This window comes from Trachurus trachurus (genome assembly GCF_905171665.1).
Source record: "Trachurus trachurus genome assembly, chromosome: 1".
Taxonomy (NCBI): Eukaryota; Metazoa; Chordata; class Actinopteri; order Carangiformes; family Carangidae; genus Trachurus; species Trachurus trachurus.
In genome coordinates, this window is record NC_139891.1 from 26,428,228 (window position 1) to 26,454,854 (window position 26,627).

The window sequence follows — 26,627 nt, forward strand, 5'->3', positions numbered from 1 at the left end:
ATGTCTAACTCCACCGTCAACTTCTACGACCTGCAACAGTCCTTCAGCTCCTCTGACATCGTCGTAATAGCAACGTATTTTCTACTCAACCTCGCTGTCGGCATCTGGGTAAGAATCAGAAGAAGTGTGTATGTGTACCGTTGTGTATTTGTGTGTGTGTGTGTGTGGACGCTCATGTGTAACAGTTTTCTCTTCTCTGTCAGTCGTCATGCAGGGTGAGCAGAAACACTCTGAGTGGGTATTTTCTGGCTGGACGGGACATGGCATGGTGGCCGGTGAGTGTGTGTGTGTAACATCTGTAACATCTGTGATGCTCTGTTACAAACACTGGTGATTTTATTAGTTTGGAGTTTGGAAAACCTGATTTTTTTATTCGTCACACTTGAATCTTAGTCATAAAGATGTAATTCATTGATTTATTAATGGTTAATAAATGATTTACGATTATTCTTTTGATCAGTTACAAATGGTTGTGAAGTGCTGAGTGTGCAGTTGCCAGGTTGTGGAAAAACCAACACTTTGTCTTGTCTAATTCACTGTGGAAATCCCTTTAAATGACTTACCCCGTTGCACATCTGGACCAAAATCCATTTACTGACTGTATGGGTGGAGCAGATAAAGATTTATTATGCCTAACCTTTTAATACCCTCAGATGTGCCAGAAAAGGGATCAGTTTAGAAAATAAACCAACATGTTAACACATGTTTCATGTTGCCACCTCAGTTTTGACAAAGGTTTCTATTCTTTGGATGTTTTTGCCGGCAAGTTATATATTTAAAATTATTAATCTTGCACTTGAAATGCAATCTACACTGCGCCACACAGGTCAGTCAGATGGTAATATTTTAATATTTTTTTACTTCACATCATTCATCTAATGGCTGGTTAGTTTGAAATAGAAATGTTACTATAAAATATATCTGGAGTTCAGACCTCTTCACAAAAAGCCATGTCTTGCTGGGTTATTTAATATGATTCAGATGTTTGTGAATTCCACTGAAATATGATTTTCCCCCCTAAACCTCCCAGATGATTTCATTTGAATAACTGCTCGAGTCCCAAAGAGATGAATTAAGTCATTGATCTACAACTCCACCCAGAAATACAAGACAAACACCCACAGAGAGAGAACAAATTCATCAAGCAGCAGTTTGTTTTAGCTTCTTTCTTCTCCTATGAGTCACCTGCTGACACCTGTAGATTTAGATTGTGATGGAGTTCGTTCAAACTGACTTTGGCTCAGATCGTGACAACAGTAAAATACCTCCTGTGCACCGACGCATCAAACCCAACAGCAGTGAAACTTGTTACTAGTGACAAGTGACAGTTTTTTGTACATTGTTGTATTGGCAGTTGAATTAAAGATGTGAACGCGTCTTCTGTCCCTGCTGTGTGTGTGTATGTGTGTGTGTATGTGTGTGTGTGTTGCAGATCGGAGCGTCCCTGTTCGCCAGCTCCGAGGGCTCAGGTCTGTTTATTGGTCTGGCTGGGACCGGAGCTGCTGGAGGCATCGCCGTCACTGGTTTTGAATGGAACGTGAGTGTGAGCACACGTGTTCGCATGAGACGCATCAGTCTGGAATGAAGCAGATCTCATCTCCTTAATCCACCTACATATTACTTCTTTTGTGATGCACCATCCAGGCAAAAATAAACTATTTGTAGGAGGAAAGGAGCAACATGATTTATTTCTCTTTTATATCTGTAAAGAAAACAAATGGCATCAGCACAGCAGTAGGTTATGATACCGTTTTTATTAAAGGAATAGTTCAACATTTTGGCAAATTAACCCATTGCCATAATCCCTGTAGTCATAGCAGTAGGTTCATTACCTTTAATTGTCAGTGCAAGCTATTTTTAGAACGGCGGAGCAGAGCCGTGAGCTGCTCAGAGCTACGCTACGGAGGCTAATGGGATTTCTTGGTTTCCCTCATCAAACTCATCAAATACACAATCCAACAACTCCAAAACGCTCTGGTGGACAAGTTGTGACCTGCACATTCACCACGCTATGAGATAATAACAGAACGTTACAAGACAGAGTTGTTTTCAAGGTAAATACAGAGTCTGCTTGCTGAAGAACTGTCCCTGAACACAATGAGCATCAGCGGTTTTGCATGAATTTGCCTCGAAAACAACTCTGTCTGGTAACGTTCTGTTATTATCTCATAGCGTGGTGAATGTGCAGGTCACAACTTGTCCACAAAAGCGTTTTGGAGTTGTTGGATTGTGTATTTGATGAGTTTGATGAGGGAAACCAAGAAATTCCTTTAGCCTCCGTAGTGTAGCTCTGAGCAGCTCGCGGCTCTGTTCCACCGTTCTAAAAATAGCTTGCACCGACAATTAAAGGTAACGGACCTACTGCTATGACTATAGGGATTATGGCAATGGGCCAATTTGCCAAAATGTTGAACTATCCCTTTAAAACATGGCTGTCCAGACCAACAGTCGGCAGTAGGGGGCAGCAGCAGAGCTTTATAAACGCCATTCAGATGTATGTAGGTGTTGATCATGAGGCTTGAATCCATCCTCCAGTGCCAGTGCAACCGCTTTGCAGTTTACAGACGACTTTACGAGTGAAAAGTTTTTCCCTCAGTTTGACCAGAGCGAAGTAAATTGTTCACGGCTCTCATTGTTCCCCTCTCTCTCAGGCCACCTATGTGCTGCTGGCTCTGGCCTGGGTTTTTGTACCTGTCTACATCTCCTCTGGGGTTCGTTTGCATATTGACACACACACACACACACACACACACACACACACATACACACACACACTGACACACACACATACACGAATAGGTGCATATCTGCTTGTTAAGGCTGGTTCAGCAGGTACATTTAGGTGCCAAGACACATTCTCTTCACAAGCATTCCCCGCCTTGAAAATTCCCCAACAGGGTGTTACAACCACAATGGCACATACACACACACACACACACACACACACACACACACACACACACACACACATGCACACACTGTCTTCTCAGAACAAAGAGCATTAATTACTTTCACCCCTAGTCAGGCCATGTTTACAATCAAACCAGCTGAGGTATGAACGCATCAGATTTATCCACCCACTGTCATCAACAGCTAATTACTGCTCAACACTGAGTGTCCTGAGTTTTAACGACTCTGTAATAATGACTCCGTTGTGACCTACATCCTCTGTGGAAGATGTTGATGGTGTAAATATTGAAACGTGTGTGTGTGTGTGTGTGTGTGTGTGTGTGTGTGTGTGTGTGTGTGTGTGTGTGTGTGTGTGTGTGTGTGTGTGTGTGTGTGTGTGTGTGTTCAGATCGTGACGATGCCGGAGTATCTGGGTCGTCGGTTCGGCGGAGAGCGGATCAGAACCTACCTGGCCGTCCTCTCGCTGCTGCTGTCCATCTTCACAAAGATATCAGTACGACAACATCACACACATATGCAGTGGTGGACAGTAACGGAGTAAATTTACTTGAGTACTGTACTTAAGTACATATACAGAGGATTTGTACTTTACTTGAGTATTAGATTTCTTTGGTACTTATTACTCTGACTTGAATACATTTCCAAGACAAATATTTATAGTTAATTTCTAGGAAGGCTGAAAAGTACTCGTTACTTTCAGGTCTGCTCCTTTTTTCTTTTCTTTTTTTTTTTTTTTTCTAAAATACTATTGAACACAAGCTGTGTTTGTCAAAGAAGGAAACCCTGACCCCTAAAAGCAGCACATCAGTGCAGGTGGTTTCAAAGAGTTAATTTAGTTAAATAACCCTAACCCAGAAACAAGAGTTAAAAGGTCCTTAAATTCATTTAGAAAAAAATAAAATATATAGTAAAAATATATAGTAATTAATTGATGTGAAAAATAAGAAATGTACTCTTACTTTTACTTAAAGTAAATTTAAAAGCATGTACTTTTAGATACTTAAATACCTTTAAAAGCAAGTACTTTTTTACTCTTACTCGAGTAACATGTCAATTGAGCTACTTTTACTTGTAACAGAGTAAATTTTGACCAGTAGTATTTGTACTCTTACTCAAGTACTGGGGTCGAGTACTCTGTCCATTACTTTACTTTACTTTATTTGTTTATTTGGGTGGGACAGTGCACATCAGTGTACATATAAAAACATGTAAATGTGCCGGATTATAGCAGCAATGCTAATTTCCATCCGGAGTCCCAAAACATAAAAACAGTACAGTGACAGGAGAACACAGTTCATATACGCAACATGACAAAGCAGACAACAAGATAAAAAACAGATAATCAGATAATCACGCCAGTAGTGGAACCTAAACAGTTTGAGAGATAAAGTGCAAGGTGCAAAAGTGCTGGGCCAAAGTGACAAGTGCTAAAGTGCAGGAGTACATGGGTACCAAGTTGTATTGCACGGTGCCCTAAAGTGCACTCAGTTTAAAGTGCCAGGTGTATTGCATGCATCAGATCGGATTAAAGTAAAAGTAAATTAAAGTACGACATGGTATGTTATCCACATATTATAGCAACTAAATATTCTATCCATATTCACGTTTCTATTGCCGGTCCATCTCTGCACATATGAAAAAACAACAGGATAATATTTCATTTGGCTCCACAGACTTCCCTTCATAACAACGACTGATGGATCTGTTGCCGATGATGATGAGTGTGTTGTGTTTCTGTTTCCACCACCAGACCGACCTGTACTCTGGAGCCTTGTTTGTTCAGGTGTGTCTGGGATGGAACCTCTACCTGTCCACCGTCCTCATGCTGGTGGTGACTGCGCTTTACACTATCGCAGGTACACAAGCAACAACTTTACATTTGCATAAACAGGTTTGAAGAACCCCTAAAGGACATTAAAGCACAGATTTGTTTTTGTTTTTTTATATGTATCTTCTGTCTATTTTATATGTAAATCATTATGAGACAACTTTATAGGCTACAAAGCAAACAAAACTAGTTTTATTTGCATTGGTGTCATCTGCACACATGCTCTTTAACCTCACTCACATATGCTCATTCATTCACTTGTGCTTTCTCATAGCGTTACATACACACATCACACATCTGCAGCAGATAATTTTAGCAGATATTTTGCAGTTGAGTTTTCAGTAAAAATGTTTTTTTCCATTTGATTTTCACTGAAAAAACTTTATATGATGATGATTTTTATCAAATACGTTCCCTTATATCTCCAAAATATGATTTATAGACCAAGGTGTCTCTGTTGCACCACAATGCTTGGTGGTGCATTAACAATTTTCTGCAATTTGGATATTGCACTTGGCCATAAGACAGTTTCAAAATTGTACAGCCCACATGTGGAAGTGCTTTTGACGTAATCTGCTCATTTTTATTCCTCTGTAAATTTAAATATTTGTATTTTTTTGACACTGTTAATTTCTTGGTCTTAAGTTTTTTGGATAGGAAAACTGCTGCATGAATAAAGTAACCATTATGATTCCTGTCACGCATCTGTTTTAACTTATTTTTTGTAATTTTAGATACACAATAAAAAGCTATGTTGATGTGCATTGATACTAAAACCCATATTTATTCTCTCCTCTTCAGGTGGTCTTGCTGCCGTCATCTACACCGACACTCTTCAGACAGTTATCATGATTGTAGGAGCGATCATCCTAACAGTTACTGGTGTGTGCGATCATTTCCGTTATTGAAACATGTGCAGAAACGTTTTCAGACGCTCTCATGATGATGCAGCATCTATTATATAAGGGATGGAGTTCAGTTGGAGTCGTTTGCTTCTTCTCATCCGCAGCATTTAACAAGATTGGTGGCTATGGTAACCTGGAGCGCGTGTACAGCATGGCAGTGCCCAGTAAGATCATTCCCAACAGTACGTGCCACCTGCCGCGTGAGGACGCCATGCACCTGTTCAGAGACGCCGTCACGGGAGACCTGCCCTGGCCGGGCATGACGCTGGGCCTCACCATACTGGCCACCTGGTACTGGTGCACCGACCAGGTACAGCTCCACTACACACACACACACACACACACACACACACACACACACACACACACAGGGCCTGTCCCAATATGCACACTAGATCACACTTACACACTTGGCGTGCACATTCATGGGCTTAGTGTACTGTAAGTGCGCAAGTGTGTCCCATCTCTCCAACGACCAAAAGTGCAGCGCGCTTGATTTGCACTTTAACCACACTTACGGTAAGACGGCATCGGAGCGTTATTTGGCCAAGTATAAATCCCACAATGCACCAGCTGGTGAAGTCTGCCGGGAGCCACAAGCCACGTTTGGTAATGCCATTGAATGAATTTCAATAAAATGAAATTGACTTTCTATCTCATAATTATGACTTTTTAATGTCATATTTTATATTAATCATGCTCTGTTCATGTTTTTATTTTATTTTATTTTATTCGTTTTTCTTACTTACGGAGTTGGGCTTACCCATTTATGATTTGAATCTTGCGCATAGAGACACTTTTGGAGTAGATGAGACTGTGATCCAGCAGCACTGTTTATTACGTAAAACTGTTGTTGTGCTGTGTGTGTCGTGCTAGTGTGCACAATGGCACAGGCTGCACTTGTCAAGTCCCGATTGCTTTTAAATATCCCTGTGCGCTTGGCATTTAATACATGCTTGCACGCTATGCAAATGTACGTTCCGCCAGTAAAATGTCACCAAAGCGTGTGCGTAACCAAGCGCACTCACAAGCGCCAAGTGTGGAGAAATGGGACAGCGCCACACTGACGTCTTCAGGTGTAGTTCCTCCAATAACTACGATTGCTCAGGAAAACACCACAGTTTCTTCTTATATAATATACAACTATTTCTCAAAGTTTTTTTACACTTTATTTTTGTTTAGTTTGTGTGTTTTCTATAGTTGTTTTTGACTCAATTCCTAAAATCTTGAAAGCAATAATTGTTATGTTTTGTCCGAGTGGATTTACTAAAGTCCTCTAATAATAACATTCAGACATATTTGCAAATTAACTGAAGCATGCTCAGCTACTGCGACTATGGCTGATCAAAGATGAGCCAGAATTTTTTGTTTTGTTTTTCCTTGAGTGAAGAAGATCAAAAGTGAAATTTGTTGGGTTTTATTCATGTTACATGCCCAAACAGTCTCCGATCTACTAATGTGGGTGCATCCACAAGGCTCATAAAAAGAAAACGGTCGGGTTCCACCCTGTCTCCCAGATAATGACTTTGTGCCAAACCCAAAAACTTTGCTTCAGAAATCTCTTTAGAAAACCAGCTACAATTATATTTTTTCTGTCTATGAAGCAAAAGCAGACATAAAAATACTTCACTGTGCATGCACGCAGTTATTTAACTGCTCTGGATCAGGGCTATAAAATACGCAAAGAAATGACATTGCAGATTATTTTTTAGATATTGCATACTGGCCTTATTGTGACTGAATATGATTAATGTTGTGTTGGATTATTTCCATGTCAATTGTGTGAGAGCAGATCTGCAGGTTTAAGTTGTTGGCTTTACTTACTTTGAAATAAAGAGATGCCAACTCAGCAGAACTGGTTGAGACAACGACTGGAGAGCGACGCTCCGTCTTTTTATTTACAACATTCAATTTTGGTCCCACATCAGTATATTTAACATTAGATACATACATTACACCTGGTCGCTGCTGCCACATGGATAAGTGACAGCAATGTGTCACATAATGTAAAAAGCAATCAACACAGTAGCTTCACCCTCCCACCATCAGTAACCAGTCACAGTGGTATCAACTGTAGAGCCCGACAAAGTACGTCAGAGAGCCAACATGATGGGCCGATCTTACATGTCGGATACCGCACGACACGTTTGTGCATCTTGAACATGGAAAACGTTACAGTACGAAATTCTGAAAAAGCAAAGCAGCTGAGGTAATTTACAAATATTTGTTCAGAGGATTCTTTACACGACAGAGGTGCCTTATTTACTGTAGCAGAGAGAGATATCACAGCTGACCTAATCTAACGCGGCGGCGTCTGTTTTCATCTACAAAATACCCTGTTTGTAGTAGAAATCTTAGCTCTTTTAAAACAACCTTGCTGAGGAATCCAAGCTATAAAAAGTTTAAAGGAATAGTTCAACATTTTTGGCAAATTGGCCCATTGCCATAATCCCTATAGTCATAGCAGTAGGTTCGTTACCTTTAATTGTCGGTGCAAGCTGTTTTTAGAACGGCAGAGCAGAGCCGCGAGCTGCTTAATGAATCATGTTAATTCCAGCTATATAGATTATATATTTTTTTACAATCCAAATAATCATGTCTAACCCTGTAACTATGTAAATGTACTTTTCCTGTTATCTAATGGTCCTCTGTCTTTTTGGACTTTTTATGTTAATTTGTTGTATTGTTTTGGGGACTACGGATGTAATTTAGCACATGTGCTAAATCCGGTGTATTTACTGTGGGTACTCTAGCACTCACTGTCCATTAATATGCATTGTCCCGACCAAATAAACAAATAAAGTAAAGTAAAGAGCTGCTCAGAGCTACGCTACGGAGGCTAATGGGATTTCTTGGTTTTCCTCATCAAACTCATCAAATACACAATCCAACAACTCCAAAACGCTCTCGTGAACAAGTTGTGACCTGCACATTCACCACGCTATGAGATAATAACAGAACGTTACGAGACGGAGGCAAATGCAGAGACAGCTTGCCGAAAAACGGCCCCGGACAGGGACGCGCATCAGCGGTTTTGCATGAATTTGCCTCGAAAACCACCCCGGCCTGGTATCGTTCCCTTATTATCTCATAGCGTGGTGAATGCGCAGGTCACAACTTGTCCACGAGAGCATGTTGGAGTTGCTGGATTGTGTATTTGATGAGTTTGATGGCAGTGGGCCATTTGCTGAACTGTTGAACTATCCCTTTAAGAATACGTTTATGCACTTGTTTGTAAACATGAATATCAGCTGAGATATTATTATTATTATTATTAACAACACATTTTCATCCTAGATTTCAGTATCATTTTCCTCTAGTGACACCGTCCAGTCAGACGCCTTGAGCCACGAAGCATTCGATGGTAATGAGATGAGATTCATAACAGGCAAAAACCCTTTAAAGCACATTAGGTTAAATGTCAACCCCTTGTTGACAATGTCAAACTAAATTCCTGAATGTTGCATCTTCATATTTCAAAGCGGGAAATTACAAGCATGCCAGAGAGAGAAAGGATACCACCAAGTCATTATCAACAAATATCCTCGTGTACCTGTAATGGTCCCCAGTTTTTACCTAGTAGCTTTGTTATTTTGTGTCACTTTCCCCTGCGTCAAGCCTCCTCGCGCCCTCAAGTGTCTTAAACTGCTCAGTTTAGAGAAGGGAACTCCCAGCAGCCCCGATGCGTGTGTGTCTTGTGGTTGCGCGGAGGCATGGTCCGTCTTCCTGTATCCCGGGCTGTGGCGTCGAGGCGACCGGCCGGACCGGGTCTGCGCGTGCAGCTGGGCCGAATCGGGGTGCAGCAATTGGCCGTGCCAGTAACGGTGTCCTCCTATCACGGGGCCGGTCGCACGGCTGGGCCGGTGGAAACTTCCCGGTTTGGCGATGACTACTTTAGCTCCCCGCAGTCTCGCATCACGACCGGGGGATCTTGAGGTGTTGAACAGCTAGAGACGAAGAGAGAGGACAGAGACACCAGTGAGACATCAGAGAGTCCAGAAGAGTTGCACATCGTCTCACAAAATTAACTTCCACCTGTGTTGAGTTTGGGTCAAATATTATTTATATTTTTCCCTTTTTTCAATACAAATTGACCTTTAAACACACCGAGGACAGAGAGAGAGAGGAGGATTGACATGATGCAACAAAAGGTTCAGCTCCAGTTCAGGATCTGCACTTTACAGCTCCCTGGGTTTTTTATTCAAATGATGTTATGCACGTTAGCGCTGCACTGGTCTGACTCACCGTTACAATTTGGTTATTTCAGACCCTCCTTGTATTCAACTGCAATAACGCAGAAGTAATCATCACAGGTTCAGACTCTACGGTCGTTAAGCTTCAAAGCAGAAATCTCTATCGCATTTGATATGAGGCCAACATACTGTGAATTAAAGGTCATTAAATTAAAGGTAAATGTAGTGGAATTAGGGTTGCATGATATGCAGTAAAAAAAAAAAAAAATCATATTGTGAGATATTTTGTAGTCAAAATGGTTTTTCCATTTCGTTTACACTGAAAAAACTTTATATAATAATGATTTTTCTCAAATACGTTCTCTCCAAAACATGATTCCTAGGCCGATGCACCACAATGCTTGGTGGTGCATGACAAGTTTCAGCAATTTGGATGTTGCACTTGGCCATAAGACAGTTTCAAAATTGTACAGCCCACATGTGGAAATAAACGCATTTGCTCTTTTAATTTAATCTGCTAACTTTTATTCCTATTTAAACTTGCATCTTTGTATTTTATGACAGTGTAAATTTCTTGATCTTGAGTCTTTTGTGAAAGGGAAAGTGCTGTATGAATATGATTCCTGTTTGTGTTTCTGTGCGTGTGTGAAGGTTATCGTCCAACGATCGCTGTCTGCAAAGAACATGAGTCATGTGAAAGGAGCATCGATCCTGGCTGCCTATCTGAAGATCTTGCCCTTCATCTTCATCATCCTCCCTGGCATGATCAGCAGGGCTCTCTATCCAGGTGCGTGTTAACACATGAGGGCGGACAATCACGCCTTTTAATTTGGAAAAGGGAAGGACATGTTTACCTATAAACAGGCACCAACTTGCTCTTGACACCACCGCTGATACACACCCTTTTCAGGAGATTTAGTATGAAGCTGTTAGACATCGTCTGTGTGTTTCCTGTAATTGAATAATCACTCGGCGGCTTTGTCTGTAGGATCAATGACAAGCGCTGCTCTCAGGAACCTCCGCGCTTATTATTTCTAAATCAGTGAGTGATCATCATTAAATATTAAAAAACGGTCAATCCTGTTTTTAATTGAGAGAAGCTCTGTGTCAACATTTATTTTAACATTGCTGTGTTGTGTAAAACAGCAGCCTCCAATTAATTATTTGCATAATAACTGATCTGCAAACAGTTTTTTTCCCTTCTATTAATTATTAAGTTCATAAAATGTGGGAAAATGCGTGGATTTCAATCATCCAATCAGGTGAAACATCCAAAATCCTGCTAATTCTCACATTTGAGAACCTGAAACCAGCAAAAACTAAAAAAAGATTCATTGTTGCTGCTTATTATTGTTTAATTTAAGAAATAGTAACTGTGAAATTACCTCACCTGTCCTATGTGCCGGTGCGGTGAGCCGTGTGCTCGTCTGCGAAGCTGCTCTGATTGGTGGAGGAGGGCGTTGCTGTCCCCTGATTGGCCCGGTTCTCGCAGGTCCACCATGCTCTGGGACAGGCGGGCCATCATGTTGACCCCATCTCCGTGCCGATGCCCGCGACCCGAACCGGTGGTCACGCCGTTCGTCACCGGGCCCGTTGCGTCGTAAAACTCCTCCTCTGACGCAGTGGAGGCGCTGGAAGGGTCTTCATTGGCTCCTCGGTCGCACATGACCTTGGTGCTGTCTTCGCTGCCGCCTTCGTTGCTGCCGGAGTCTTCGCCGTCGTCCCTCGCCGTCATACGCCGCCGGCCTGAGGTCAGCCTATCATGGGCTCCGTTTTTGCCACAGGAACCATCCGGGTTTTCCAGTTCATCAAACTTTACCAGCGTCACCAGCGGCTGTCCGAGCTGCTCTGAGGGAACAGAGTCAATGACTAAATGCAGTGTGCGGCGTTTAGGGACCGGCGGCGCTGTGGTTGGCGCCGCTGGAGTTTCTTTAGCATTGTCTTTTGGTTGTGAATCAGCAGTTACATTGGTTGATGGTTTTGGTGTCTGTGCATTTGGTTTGGCTGCATCTTGTGCTGGGGGCGTTTTGCTCTGTTGTTGTTGTTGTTGTTGTTGTTGAGAGGCCACTTTGGAATCTGTCGTATCAGTTTTGCTCGTATTCGGAGCGATGTGCGTTTGCTCTTTGACCTGTTTTTTGGTTGGACTCACAGGAGCGGGCGCTTCCGGGGTCGTATTCCCCGGTGGGATGTTTTTGTCTTTTTTGTCAGTTTTTGCATCCTGACGGGAAGCAGGTTGCTCCGTCTGGGCCGGTTGCAGCATCGGTGAGCTGAAGCGTATAGCCTGGCTGACCTCGAACCTCTCCGACCGCTGCAGGTGAACCTGATGGGCGCGCTTTTCATCCCTGATGTTGATGAAGCCAATCACGTCGCTGGGGGGGTCCGGCTCTGGCCAGGTGGGCAGGTATGGAATCAGGTAGGCCTTCTCCAGGTGGGCTAATCCTGGGTGTATGGGCGGCTCCTCAATAACCCCCCTAAGACGTCCTTTCGTAGTTTTTAGCCCAGTGGGATTCTTGTTGGTGGAGTTTTGGTCCGAAGAGGAAGGGCTTGTGTGTGTTCCAGTGGCAACCAGGGCATATTTGGGATTGATGAGCTTCCTAGCGACAGCAGCTGAGACGGGCACAGGAGCGGCCTGAGGGATCGGGTCGGGGATCGGTTCGTCCGCCATGGGAACCTTGCTGAGAGACACGCCTCTGGACAAGAGGTAAAGCTCACGAAACTGTAGGTCGAACGTCTCCACCACCTGTCCTGTGATCACAGTGATGAGGTTACGGTCCAAACGGGAGGAAGCCCAGGTGAAGCTGGAATAACAGAGAGATGGAAACATAAATTCACAGCAGTGATTCCCAGATTAATGTACTCGGGTCTCTTTTTCTTTTCTATTTAAGCTCTTTGTGTCATTGAGAATACTTTCTTCCTTCCACAACTCCTACTTAGAAAAACCAGGGCAGAGTTTAATCCTAACACCAGACATTTATGCCCTGGGGACATTTATAACATCATACTGAAAGTGTCGACTTCCTAGATATCCTTGATAAAAACTATGCATTAAACGGTGAAGTCTGTGCATGTCAAGGTAAAGATTTATAATCTGCCTAATCTTGATAAATCAAAAGTTACAGGTAAAGTTTTGCAACATATGCTGATGGGTTTTTGGCACACAGTGCTGGCAGCTTGTTAGCCGTTCAGGCGCTGAGTAAAAAAACCTCCTTAAAGCTCTGTTTTGGTCTCCACCCCTTCCTCTGGGACATTTCTGACTTTTTTTACTGATAAATGCTCCACTGTGTTCAGCCAATTTCTATTGGTTGACAACCAATTGATAACCGAGTAACAGTACAGTAACTTTATCTGAAACTGACCCAATGAATTGGATGAGAATCAATCAATCAATCAATCAATCAATCAATTTGTTTATTTCGGGCATGTCAATTTAAATCATCATCATCACACTTCATCTTAGTTCAAATAATACAATACACATGGCCGAAAGGGAAAGCGGGAGAAGCAAAAGCTTATCTAGTCCCACCCCATTACCCACAGAATAAAAATCTTTTCATAATCAGATCTTATCATAATCTATCATATCATAAACTAAAAAATAGAAAAGCTGGAGGCCCAAAAACCAAAATATGAGCTGAAAGTGCACCAAAATGCTCCAATCATCACATTGTAAAAAATATTGATTGGTGCAGCTTTAAATACTCAAATAACATAACATACACAAATTGTATAGTACGCTTCTCACCTGTATGAACCAGAGATGGCTCTGTCTCCATCCACCAGGAGAAACTTCTGGCTCAGCGAACCACGCACCTTCTGTGCCGACCGTGTGAAGAACTCCACACCTCCACAGCAACGCACACGCAGATTCTATACACACACACACACACACACACACACACACACATATATAGGATTAATGCTATGTACACAAAACCTCCTGGGAATTTTGCACTTACAGGTGGAGGGATTTTAGCGAACAAAGGGTAAATAAAGGCAACATGAGCACGTAGGGGCAGAGAAGAATGAGTGTTCTTGTTGCTCAAGAGCAGCTCTCTAACACCACCACAACCTCGTGTTGGCTGACTCTACAGGTTGCAGCTTGGACCTTCTATGTATGTGCATGCTTGTATGACACACCCTGCGGTGTTTGTCTTCAACCCTGTGATAAGGGTGTGGTTCCAGGCCGAGCGTTACCTCGTAAGTAAATGTTCTATGCGAAATCTCACAGCAGGCACCAACCATTGGAGGTCGTAAAAACACTCATAATGAGAGCGGAGATGGCAGATAAAAAAGAAGTTGAACGAAGGTGGGGGATGTCTAATGGTTAAACCAATGAGGAAGGAAGAAAGAGAAATGAAAGTTGCCCAAAGCAGACCGAGCATGGACATGGTTTAATTAACAGCCTGCAGCAGGGGCAAGGAACATGCTCGGGCTCTTTCTGCTTTCCAGTAAGAAAAACAAAAAAAATTTGAAGAGAAATCCCCTGTGAGCTGTGACACTGACTCGACCAGTTCAGCTCAGACATCCAGCCTATGGCAAGCAACTTTCTGTCGCACACACCTTAGTAAGCCCTGCACACAAAAACCTGTTACACTGCGGTCACGTGCCCTACTTTGAAATGCTTACCTTAAAAATATTTTCATCTGCTTTTGTTTACTTGCACATCCAAATCTGACTCCCCCCCCCCCCCCCTCCACATCTTATCAAAACATCATCTGCGAGGGCGTGCATCTGTATACATACTGTACCTTTAGGTGTCCCCGGTGCATATCAGCTCTGCCACACATGGAAAGAAAGCAGGGGACTGCGGCCGTGTCAATAATGATGTATACGGGAACTCTGCGTTTGTACGCCGCATCCAGCAGGTCTCGAAAAATATCCACGTCCGTAAACACATCCATCACCACGGCTATTACCTACACACAAAACACACAGAGGAAACCACAAGGGGTGTTAGTGTTTCCTGCCCTGAGAGGGTGGGTTTGATTTAAGCTGCTCTTATCAACAATATTAAACTCATTAAACCCTGAAAGGAAGTCGGGCACTTGGAGAGAACTGTGTCTGAACAATAAATTAAACCCTCCAAGACAGAGAATGTTCTCACTGGCCCTTAAAAAACTTGATGCTCCATAAAAAGACTGGTAGAAACAAAGAGTCTTTTTACACTGTGGTGATAAAGTGAGAGGTTACTAGACGGCCTGTGTTCAACGACACAGCACTTCTGGTGACAGCGGGGTACTCTTCACACAGCGCTGCCTATTCTCCCTTTTCGACTGACCCAGTTTTGAGTTTCTGCAGAAATAGAGGTTAGTCCCAAACACAGATGACTTGGCAAACAGAAATGAAAACAAAGCTTGTTAGTGAATTTATTGTTTAAAACCGAGTTTATAATGATTGTCCAGTTGTATTCTTGCACGCAGTGAAACACAGCTTTGTAAATCACACAAAAAGTTCAAAAAACAAGCAGGTAAAAGAAAATATGCTGCAATGCACGGTAGTAAATACTAATGATGTTAAATGTTATGCATACAACCCCCCAAAGTTTGTTGAGTTCAGTTGAACAACAGCCTAGACACAAATGTGTTGCGTCTGCACAGCCTGCCAAGTATTAAAGTCTTATTAGTTGGTGTCTGAAGGCCTGTGGCGCTGACTCAGAGCCAGACTACTGTACGTATACTTGTGCATTCATGCATGTCAAAGGTAGAGGATAGGATTTTGGCAAGAACCATCATCAGTGACGTCACGTCACAGAATATTTTTCCACTAGCGTGTCAGGACCAGACTTGTTTCGATGCAGAAAAAACTTTGTTGGGTGCATGTGTGAGTTGGCACATGTGAGGGAGGAGAAAGTGAAGTGAAACAACAAGACAAAGGCAATAAATCAAATGTAAATTCACAAAAAAGAAAACTCTTTGGAAGATGTAGAATTTAACCAAGTGCACAGCTGCATCGGGGGAAAAAAACAGAAGAGGAAGAGAAAACTTCTGCTCTGAACACTTGGTTGGTGATTTAATAGTACAAAATAATGTAAACAGTGACAGTGGGCTGGAGGAAGGTTGACAAAACCGCTCCTAACATGATGCAGTTTCACACACTTGATGAGTTACTTAATGGATATTTTCATCAATGCATTGATCACTAATTCTCCTAGAATGCAACAATGCAATGAAATATTGGTTTAAGGTCTCAAATCCAACAAGTTGAGATGATTTGTTTCACGTGGAAAATGCAGATATAAGTAGTTTATTGTCAACTTTAGGTCAAAAAATTGAAAATTTCACACTGGAGAGAGTTTCGTGTGACTGGAATTAATAAAATAAAGTGTTAATTGAGTAATCATTGAAGATTAGCCTAAATGGTTTATTTTCAATGTATTAATTCATTTGTTTGTTAGATCCTTTATCTTTGTTGTTGTTTTTATCACAGACTGGAGAACTTTCTTTATTACCACAAATATTGATCAACCACCTCCATCTCCACCCTGTTGCCCCATCTTTTGAGCTGAAGAATGCAAACATAAGCAGTTTATTGTCAACTTTAGGTCAAAAAAATGAAAATTTCACACTGGAGAAAGTTTTGCGTGACTGGAATTAATAAAATAAAGTGTTAACAGAGTAATCATTGAAGATTAAATGGTCTGTTTTCAATGTATTCGTCCATTTGTTTGTTAGATCCTTTATATTTGTTGTTGTTTTTATCGCAGACTGGAGAACTTTCTTTATTACCACAAATATTGATCAACCACCTCCATCTCCACCCTGTTGTTGCCCCACCTTTTGAGCTGCAGCGATGCTCTTCCGCACCACCTCCTTGATGTGCGTGTGACCCTCGGTGGGAGGCTGCGTGTACACGGTCACCCGGGTCACCCCTCGGTAGGAGATGGACTCGGGCCAGCCCAGGTCCAGTTCAGCCACCGAGGCCTCAGACCGGTCGGGCCAGTACTGCAGCGACACCTCCCCATCTCCCCCTCCTCCTCCTCCTCCTTCCTCCGCGGACCCCGGGGTGAGGTTCCCCGGGCCTGGGGTGCCTGGTCTCTGCAGATGCTCGTGGCCCGGTCGGTAGGCCTCCGCCGTGTGCGTAATCCGCTCCAGCTCCGGCTCGGAGAGGAACCCCCGGACGCTGTGCTCTCGGATGTAGTCCGTGAAGGCATCTCGGCCCTTGGTGACCAGAGCCTCGACCGCCAGCCGCTGGTCCTCGCTGTAGAAAAACTCCGGCTTGCCCTCGCTCACGCGCCAGTTGACGTGGTGCTCGTCCAAACACTGGACCTGAGACAGCGCCATGATGTCTCTCTCTCTGTCTGTCTCTCTCTCTGTCTCTCTCTCTGTCTGTCTCTCTGTCTGTCTCTCTGTCTGTCTGTCCGCCGGTCAGTACACAGTTAAGTCCTTAAACCACTCTGACCCACTTTTCTCTGCTCGTCGCTCCGAAGGGTCAAACCTCGAAAAAGTGCGATCTGTCATTACGGTCCATCCCGTGATGCGAGATGATGATCCTCCTCCTCCGGTGGTGGAAAACTATTTTCATCTGACGGCGACGGACGGGGCCGCTACGTTAGAGCAGCACTAAGTCAGCCCGGGGCCCGGGGCTCCACCTCAGCCCACACAGCTGCTTCTCAGGTTAGGTTACTCCCACAGGCTCAGGTGTTGAGAGGACAAAGCTCCCCCCGCCCAGCGCCCAGCGCCCACAGCCACGCCCTTCACCTGACGGCAGCCGCGGGGCAGCGGAGCAGCGGAGGCGGCCGGTTCAGCTGCTCCAGCCGCGGGGCTCGGCAGGTAGACGGAGGCAGAGCAGAGCAGAGCAGAGCAGCTGTGTCTGGGTGAATGAGTGACTGTGTCCGCCAGTGAGTCAATCCCAAGCGGAACATGCACTTCAGATGTAGAAATAACTCATTAATCCTCCCTTTAAAAGTGTTGAAACTGAGTGTGAGTCAAGTCTGAACCAACTGTTGCGCTGACGAGTCACTTTTCCTCTTTGTTGGTCGGAGGAGGCGGCGAACAGCGAACAGCGAACAGCGGCCGTTACAGAACGTTAGCGGCGGCCGTCGTTAACTTGGTTACAGCTGCTCGGCAACTGTGGAGTTCAACGAGCGGCGAAAAAAGTCGTAAATATCACTAACGTGGCACAAAAAACTTTCACTGGAGTCGGAGTCCACTGCGGTTCAGCTTCTGTCGTTTTTTTCCCCCAAAATAAAACGTTCCTCCAGTTTTTTTTCCTTTTCTTCTGTCGGTGAAGTGGGTCAGTGTGCTGCTGAAGTTGCCGATGAGTGTCTGACCCTGGAATCCGGCAACGGAAGCTGAGTTACCGGGGGCAGAAAGGCGGAGTGTCCGGTAGTTGGTTGGGAAAGAGAGGGTCTAAACTCCACCCTCCCGCCTTGACACAGGGAGGGAAACCTTTCCTTTTTTCCTTTTTTTTTCTTTTTTTCCCCCATAGACCCTTATGAAAGAATGTAACTAACCCAGAAAAACACACTTTTTTTTATACCATGGGACTCAAGTGGATTTAGATATAATACAATGATAAGGAGGACAAATTAACATAGACCACATGAACACAGGACATTACTCAGCATCTTTGCTATTCGTTGTAATTGCTGGACACACTGATGTGTCACTGAAAACTCTGCTGGAGTTTCCGGTGATTAGACATTGTGGGAAATAAGAATGATTGTGTCATATTGAGTTAAATGAGGTCAGGTTGATGTTTTACTGTGGAAAACAACACACCAATAGTTGTTACTCCACCACTTAAAAATATCATATTGCCAAATATCAACAACAGTGTGCTTCACATCTGGACGACCTTTTCATGTCACAGTGTAACAAAGCAAAGCAAGTTTATTCAACAACAAGCCTGTGATGAGAGTAAATAAAGTAAGTTACAAAATGAAGTTTGCAAATTAAATGTTGTAACACGGGGTGAAAAAGTCAGCTAATTATGGCCACTTTTCTAATGTCCCATGATAGCTTCTTTTTTTTTTAAAGACAAATACAGTGTTTCATACAGTACAATTGAAAGTGCTTCACATTACATTTATTTGGTATATGTGCTACAAAAAACACATACAACATTGGCTACGTTACAGAGACAGTAAGCAAAATGTTTGCATTTTTGTGGATGATTGGTTGGCTAAGAATAGAGTAACATAATTCAATAAAAACGTATCCAGTTAAGATGCTTTCACTTCAAAATAAAGTAAGGTAACTTATTTATGCATAGCCATTGTCCTCTGTGACGTACATGTTTCCACTGAGAACACTTTCAACAACCTACATCCGTGCTGAGGTTGAGTTTTACCCCAGTTCCTTTGCCCCTTCTGGAGCAGAAATGAGAGACAGCATGAATTCTGCATGAGCCTAAATATTTAGTTTCGTGTTAATGATATTTGACCGTTCTCGTGTTTCAGACTCTGTCGGATGTGTCGACCCTGAGGAGTGCGTGCGAGTGTGCGGAGCTGAGGTGGGATGCTCCAACATCGCCTTTCCCAAACTGGTCATTGAACTCATGCCAAGTGGTGAGGACACTCATACACATTATCTATATAAAATGAGCCAATGCTTGGAGGTATATATAGGCCTATACATCACATTTATATTATAGCCTATATGTGCTACAAAAAAACACACACATCTAAAATACATAAAACATTGGCTACGTTACAGAGACAGTAAACAAAAGAAGCAATTTTTGTGGAAGATTGGTTGGCTAAGAATAGAGTAACACAATTCAATAAAAACGTATGCAGTTAAGATATATATCTGTGTGTCTATTACAGGCTTACGGGGGCTCATGATAGCGGTGATGATGGCGGCTCTGATGTCTTCGCTGACCTCCATCTTCAATAGCAGCTCCACACTCTTCACCATGGACATCTGGAAGAAACATCGACCCCGGGCCACAGAGAAAGAGCTGCTATTGGTCGGCAGGTACATTACATATGTATGGAGGGGCCCAGTGGTCGGAGGACACTTGTTTTGCTTTAGTGTCTGACCTTGGGCAATATTTTAACTGTTGACACACGAGGGTCAATAAAGTGTGTGAAGAAGGTGAAAGAGATGTGCTGTATGTGTCTCTGTTGCAGGATAGTGACAGTGATCCTGGTGGTGGTGAGTGTGGTGTGGATCCCCATCCTACAGTCGGCCAACAGCGGCCAGCTGTATGTTTACATCCAGTCTGTGACCAGCTACCTCGCTCCACCGGTCACTGCTGTTTTCACTCTGGCGGTCTTCTGGAAGAGGACCAATGAGCAGGTTGGTAACTCACACACAAAAGAGAAAACATGCGTATATATTTCCATTGAGGGTTACAGCTTCATTTTATTATCTGTTAATCAGACTTTTCCATTAATCACTACATGTTTTGCCAATAAAATGCCAGAAGAAAGCTCAGAACTCCCTGTTTTCACATTTTATCTGACCAACAGTCCAAAATGAAAATAATAAAATAATTATATAATAGAAAAAAGAGAGGAAAAGCTGCAAATCCTCACATTTGATAAGCTGCAGCTACTGAATGTTTGACAGTTTCCCTCAGTAAAAGTCCTTAAAAGCGTAAACAGGATTTTGCAATCAGTCCTCAGGCTTTGTTACAGTCAGTGTTGATGTTTTCCTCCTTTGCACTGTTTGTCCTTTCTCCTGCACCGTACTGGAGTGCAGTTTTATTAGTCTCACATGGGAGTCAGCTAAGTGCAAACATCCCTCACTGTTTGGTGTGGACTAGAGTGTGTATACAGTGTGTGTGTGTGTGTGTGTGTGTGTGTGTGTGTGTGTGTGTGTGTGTGTGTGTGTGTGTGTGTGTGTGTGTGTGTGTGTGTGTGTGTGTGTGTGTGTGTGTCATGGAGTGCATTGTTTATTATTTCCTCTGTCGGGACCGGCATGAACATGCTGCTCTTTCACTGCAATAAATGAAAGTGATTGTTTGTGTCTGATAACAAAGCGGTAGAGGTGTGATTATTAGAAGATAAAGATAACAGAGTTGGTTAGCAGAGATAACAGTGGTGCATTCACGTGTCGAGATACTGTTAAACAGCCAGTACACACCAGTCATCTGGATTGTCAAGATTCAATCCATGCTTTATTACAGCATGTCCTGGGTGTGTCTGCACTTTGCTGGAACGCTGCTCAACCACTGAAATGAGGAGGATTTTATCTGGATTTTTTTTCTTTTTTGAGATTCAAAGGCCTTTATTCCCCCTTTTTTGTTATGTATCTCACTCTTGAATGGCATTACAGTATCTGCTTTATTTCACTTTTCACTTTTATTACACTGGGTTTACAATTAACTTGCCTTGGGGTAGTATATGAGCTGGCAATAGCCCAGTAAATACTGATCGGGGGGGAATTTGCAGGTCAAAGGACGTCTTTGTTGCATGAAATCAGTGCTTGCGTCGGCTGCAGTGTCAAGTCCCACATATAATAACCACCAGATGGATTGCTGATGTTCATGTTCCTCAGAGGATAAATCCTACTGACTTGATTATCCCCCCAAATTCTAATCTCGTGCCTCTAGTTTTTTGTGAAATGTCCCAACAGCTACTGGTAAAAGGAGGATTGGTACAGTCACTCGCGTCCCCTCAGGATTAACTGTGATAATGATAACCATTGTCAACCTTAATCAGGCCAAACATTTAATTTCTCCAACACAAAACACCTGCAAACCACAACCTGGCTCAGAGCTCCGCAGCCTCACCTGTGTTTATTGGTAACGAGCATTTGCTGGCATGGTAACAAAGTTATTTAAGATGTTGACTAGGGTATGATATTGCTAACCACCAGCATGATAGCGTAATGCTGTCGAGCATTTAGATAAAAGGACTGCAGTCTCAATTGTATTTGAGTTTATTGCTAGCAGATGCTACGATGCTAATACACTTACCGTACATAATAATGATAATTAAAAAAAATAAAATAATAGCTTGTATTTATATAGCGACTTTCAATACTCCCAAGCTACACCCAGCATACCTGCTAACCATCAGCATGGAGAGTTTATCTAGCGTCATAATAGCCTCAAGCTTTGTTTCACATGTGTAATGTATATTCCTAGAAATGTGGCTGAAAGTTACCACAAGACAACTAAAAACTTTAACTTCTAGCCACGTTAAGCGTAGTATAAATTACATACACTTTAAAAACCTGTAAAAGATCAAACAAATGCTGACTGGAGAAGTTTTACATGTCACTAACTAACCATTTCTTCGAGTTAAGAGCTGTAAAGAAAAGTTATGGAGAAGGGTCAACAGCCCTGTGTTACACAAGAGTAAAAGTGTGAGCGTTTTTATTTGTTCAGCCAAACACAGTGAGCATATCACTTTAAGAATCTAAATGGTGTTGACTCATGGGGTCAAAGGGAACACAGCGTTGCACAGGATGTGTCACACGCTGACGTTGAGGAGAGAAAACGTATTACGTGGGAATATGATGTACTCTTTGAACCATGCAGAGCTGCGGTTGTTAATTCATAAAAAACATTAATAGACCTTGTAATTACAGTGTTGTTGTGTCTATCGGAAGTCCTGTACAGTATGTCATCTGATGCATTTGTCTCTCTCTGTCTTTGTATTAAAACACGTTAGGATTTCATTCCAAATTTATACGAGCTAAAACCGGAAAAACAGACCATCCCACTATGGTTTTGCAGCAAAAAAAGCTTTTATCTTAAATGATTTTGTTCACATGTAGATTAAAACATCAAAGAGGAAGAGTACAAGGAAGGAGAGAGAGGAGGAAAAGAAAGAAAGTTATCATAAGTGTCAAGGAAATGTACAAATGATCGCTTTGTGTGCTTTGACAATGTGACTTATGTGTGTTAATCTGAACTGTACTGATCACATTCTTGGGTGAAGGTTGGAAAAAAAAAGAAGCAGACAGATGGTTATTTGTGTCGCTGCACATGTGTGTGTGTGTGCACGACAAAGATGACAAATCATAATGGTGGGAAAGTGAGAGTGTTATGAGCCGAGACACTCCCAGGTGCAGCAGACATGCAGGCATGCACTGTGTCATCATGTGATATGTGATATGTGTTACGTGTGTGTGTGTGTGTGTGTGTTTGCAGGGAGCATTCTGGGGCCTGATGGTGGGTTTGGTGGTGGGTGTGTGTCGGATGGTGCTGGAGTTTGCCTTCCCTCCTCCCAGATGTGGCATCGTGGATTCGGCACCTGCAGTGCTGCGCGGCGTCCACTACCTCCACTTCGCCATCCTGCTCTGTGGGCTCACTGCTATCGTGGTTACTATAGTATCCCTGCTGACGCCCCCGCCCACCCCCGAACAGGTGTGTGTACACATAAGCTACAGTAAATAACAGCGTTATTAGAGAGCTAAGCTTATCTAAGCAGGTTTTTTTCTGTGGATACACCTGTCATCATGCTATCTACTGAAACAAAAAAACAGAGATGAATCTGAGGTAAAGAAACAGGCAGCTGAACATTTGGGAGCAGATTATATGAAGCTGGCTCGTTAAGGCACAGTCAGGGAGGCTGTGCCTATCTAAATCCTGCGGCTCACTGATCAATTACAGTGGACAGTGGAAGTATTAATGTATTGTAGAAGTATTGTTGCACACAATGCGCCACACCAAATGCTTCATATTTCTACTGTCATTAATTTAGGTCACACATGAGTCACAGCTCCGGCCTCAATATGAACTCAAAATGCAAACATCAGCCTCCCTATTTAAAAAAAACTGCAGTCATGGGTTCAAATCTGATCTGTGGCCCTTAGCTTCATGTCATGGTCCCACAATCTTCTTGTCTCTCTTCACTGTCCCGTGACGAAGGCAAAATACCACCTTCCTATTATGCTCCTTAGACCCCCCTGTATCCATCTGTATCCTCACATGTACAAACTCGTTTCTCCACACTCCTTCCTTGTCCAAACAAAGAACTCTTGATAAATACAACGACCAGAAATGCAGAATGTCTACAGGTTCACATTGGTGATTTTCTCTAGTGAACTTTGTTTCATAAATATCTAATCTTTACTAGCTGTGATGAGTTGTTTGGCACAAAAGTAAAACAACAGACAAACAAATACAATTGTTCTACAAGATTGTAAAAATGCTTAAATGAGAGGACTGATGCCACTCTCATTTCTGTCTGTTAGATATGAAGCTTCAGCCAGCAGTGGAAACAGGGGGCAACACAATTCACATAGCTAAAGCTGAGATAGCATCTAAGACACATTTATATATACAGTATATCTTGTTTATTTTCTAGACGTTGGTAGGTGGATTTTGTGAATGAGCCACGTCAGCTGTTTCCCTTTTTTTCTAGTCTTTATGCTAAACTCAGCTGAGCTAACAGACTGATGGCCTCTCAATCCAATAGTAATAGTAACAGTAGTGTGTAGGAAAACAAATAAACATAAGGATTAAGCCTCCATGTGTTTTCATCATTAACTGTATTTATACAACCAAATGACTTTTAAAATCCAAATACAATTTAAATTCATAATACACAGCAAGACATAATCTTGTAAAGGGTAATCCCAGAGGCTGTCTGTATTTTATGAATGGGGGCCCAGAACATCAAACAACAATACAATATATTATGAAAACAATTCCTATTTCTACTTAGAACCTAACCCAACCCTAAAACAACCTCAGGTAATTCCATAAGTACAGAGAGTACAATAACAACACATCAGGCACAGGTACATGAAGCAAAATACATCTTAAACATATTTCAACAGCAATTTTTGTTTTAATCTCTTTTTAAAAATAGACAGAGATGCAGACTCTTTTATCGTGCTCTCAACCTCATTCCAAGTCTGTGGTCCTTTAACGGTCATGCTAAGACTTCTACATTTCAGTTTCCATTTCTTTCCCTTTATACGTTGTTTTCCTCTCGTGTTGTATTCTTGAGTGAGTAAAGAAATTGGGATGAGTCTATCATTGAGTCTAAATGCTACATCATACATTACACAGGCGTAAATCAAAGTTGTTGTGGCATGACCCCCTCCCTTTTCTCTCACAGATATGTAACCTGACCTGGTGGACAATAACCGAGGAGCCTCAGAGAGAAATCCCTCTACAGAAAGTGTCCTCCGTCAGCCACCGTATCTCCCAGGGTGAGAATATTCCCATCACCTAAAACAATAATAAAACAGAACCAGCTGTCATACGATAAATAGTCATCTACACACACACATACACTGTGCTACAGTTATTTTTTCAGTAACTTCCTGTATTTTCTCTGTGTGTGCGTGTGATGCTGCAGGCTCCGAGCCAACTCGGCGGGTGACGTGCGGTCAGGGGGTCGGTGCGTGTATCGCGGCGGTGCGGGGATCAGACGAGGCTCCGGCTCCCAGAGTTCCCAGTGTGAGAGAGAGCGTGTTCTGGTCCAGGTTCTGCTGCGCTAATGCGCTCCTGCTGATCAGTATTAACATTTTCCTCTATGCATACTTTGCCTGAGTGGAGACTCACAGTTAACATCCTGCCTCACCCTCACGCTGAACTCCTGCCAGTCGCCCCCTCCTCCTCCTCCTCCTCCTCCGACCCCCCCAATGTGAACTAGAAAGTGCCTGTCTGCCAAACATCGGCTGATTCCTTCAGATCCAGGAAAGGTGGTGAAACAAACAGATTGTTGTGCAGATTCGACCTAAAAATCACTGCAGTATATCTCCACAAAGAAAGTGCTGCAGTTGTAGTTTCAGGTGCTGTGCAAACATCCACATCTAAAAATAGACAGTATCTCCAGTGAGCAGATAACCTCCACCGTGACTGTACAAACCTCTAAATTTATTACTGTATTTTCATGACGGAAAAATACTGAGAGATTCTTTTAACTTCATCTGGATCCACATCTGCAACAAATTACACACAGTTATTGACACATGCCAGATGTTTTCATTCAGGTAAATGCAAAAAAACATGAGAAAATGGTGAAATATGTAAGAAGATGTTTTTAGATCATGAGCAGTGCAGACTGTGTTGTGAGTTGTCTTTTAAAACCACTTCATTAGACAAACAGTATTTCTACAGATGTACTTCGATGTTATGTGTATTATTGCAACACTGCCCCACTACAGGACTTCAGGTTCTTCTAATTGTTGTAACTAAAGCTTTAAAGTCTCAGGAGGTTCTTGTACAAATTACAATGAAGTTTGTGGCTTGTAAAAAGCTACCATGACTTTACATAATGCACATCATCTCAAAGCTTACAAAGTATATACTAATTTAATATATTAAGAATGTTAAGTGTGTGGGTTGGGTTATATGTGACTAATACTTTTAATTTAATTAAGAATTTATGTGTTTAATTTGATTGTAGTTTTGTTGAAAGCCTTATACTCTAAGAAGCAAGGTTTTGTGAACCTTCAGTTGTTCTTTCATCCTATTAAGTTTTTGTAGGTTTAAAGCAGAAGTAAGCGATATTTTTGTGTTAATATAAGTCTTAAATAGTTATCTTCCGACAGCAATCACTTACATAGAGTGTTTGGACCGAAACACGGGTCTGTCAGTCACTCTGCTCTGCTCTGAGCCGAGGAGAAAACATTTATCGTATCCTACAAGTTTTATCCAATGAGGAGAGAGAACGGCATGAAGGGCTGTGTGTGCAGCCAAGGGATATGCGTGAATGTGGTGACGTAGGGACAAGGACCAATAGATCCATGACGAGGGCGGGGGCTGCTAACTCCATCGGCTGACAAGAAGTTATGGTGCGTTCAGGGCAGCCCGTAACTCGTGTTTTTCCGACCTGTGAAGTCATACCAGTTCAATCTGGAAGTCGTACCAGTTCAATCTGGTACGAGTTCACGGGTCAGAAGTTACGAGTGGCCGTTATAGTGACTTTCACAG

The 26,627-nt window shown here is 42.6% G+C and overlaps 2 protein-coding genes across 3 annotated transcripts; one reads left to right on the top strand and one right to left on the bottom strand.

Moving 5' to 3' along the window:
* slc5a10 (solute carrier family 5 member 10) lies at window positions 1-26,180 on the top strand (the record flags this gene model as incomplete). The annotated part of the gene is made up of 15 exons (XM_083977681.1): window positions 1-108; window positions 204-275; window positions 1,433-1,537; window positions 2,652-2,711; window positions 3,299-3,403; window positions 4,661-4,766; window positions 5,540-5,620; window positions 5,748-5,953; window positions 10,488-10,623; window positions 19,237-19,344; window positions 19,606-19,756; window positions 19,912-20,080; window positions 22,887-23,102; window positions 24,805-24,898; window positions 25,048-26,180. The coding sequence occupies 15 exons, from the start codon at window positions 1-3 to the stop codon at window positions 25,239-25,241; spliced, it is 1,911 nt and encodes a 636-aa protein (XP_083833807.1). The 3' UTR covers window positions 25,242-26,180.
* fam83gb (family with sequence similarity 83 member Gb) lies at window positions 7,499-17,633 on the bottom strand. 2 transcript variants are annotated; one of them, XM_083977660.1, is made up of 5 exons: window positions 16,610-17,633; window positions 14,585-14,752; window positions 13,579-13,703; window positions 11,227-12,634; window positions 7,499-9,590 (listed from the first exon to the last, which is right to left on the bottom strand). In XM_083977660.1, exons 1-5 carry the CDS (start codon window positions 17,114-17,116, stop codon window positions 9,216-9,218), a joined length of 2,583 nt encoding a protein of 860 aa, XP_083833786.1. In that variant the 5' UTR covers window positions 17,117-17,633; the 3' UTR covers window positions 7,499-9,215. The 2 variants fall into 2 exon arrangements, with proteins under 2 accessions (XP_083833786.1, XP_083833787.1); XM_083977661.1 differs by having other exon boundaries at window positions 9,395-9,590; window positions 11,222-12,634.
* Window positions 26,181-26,627: the final 447 nt, after the last annotated feature.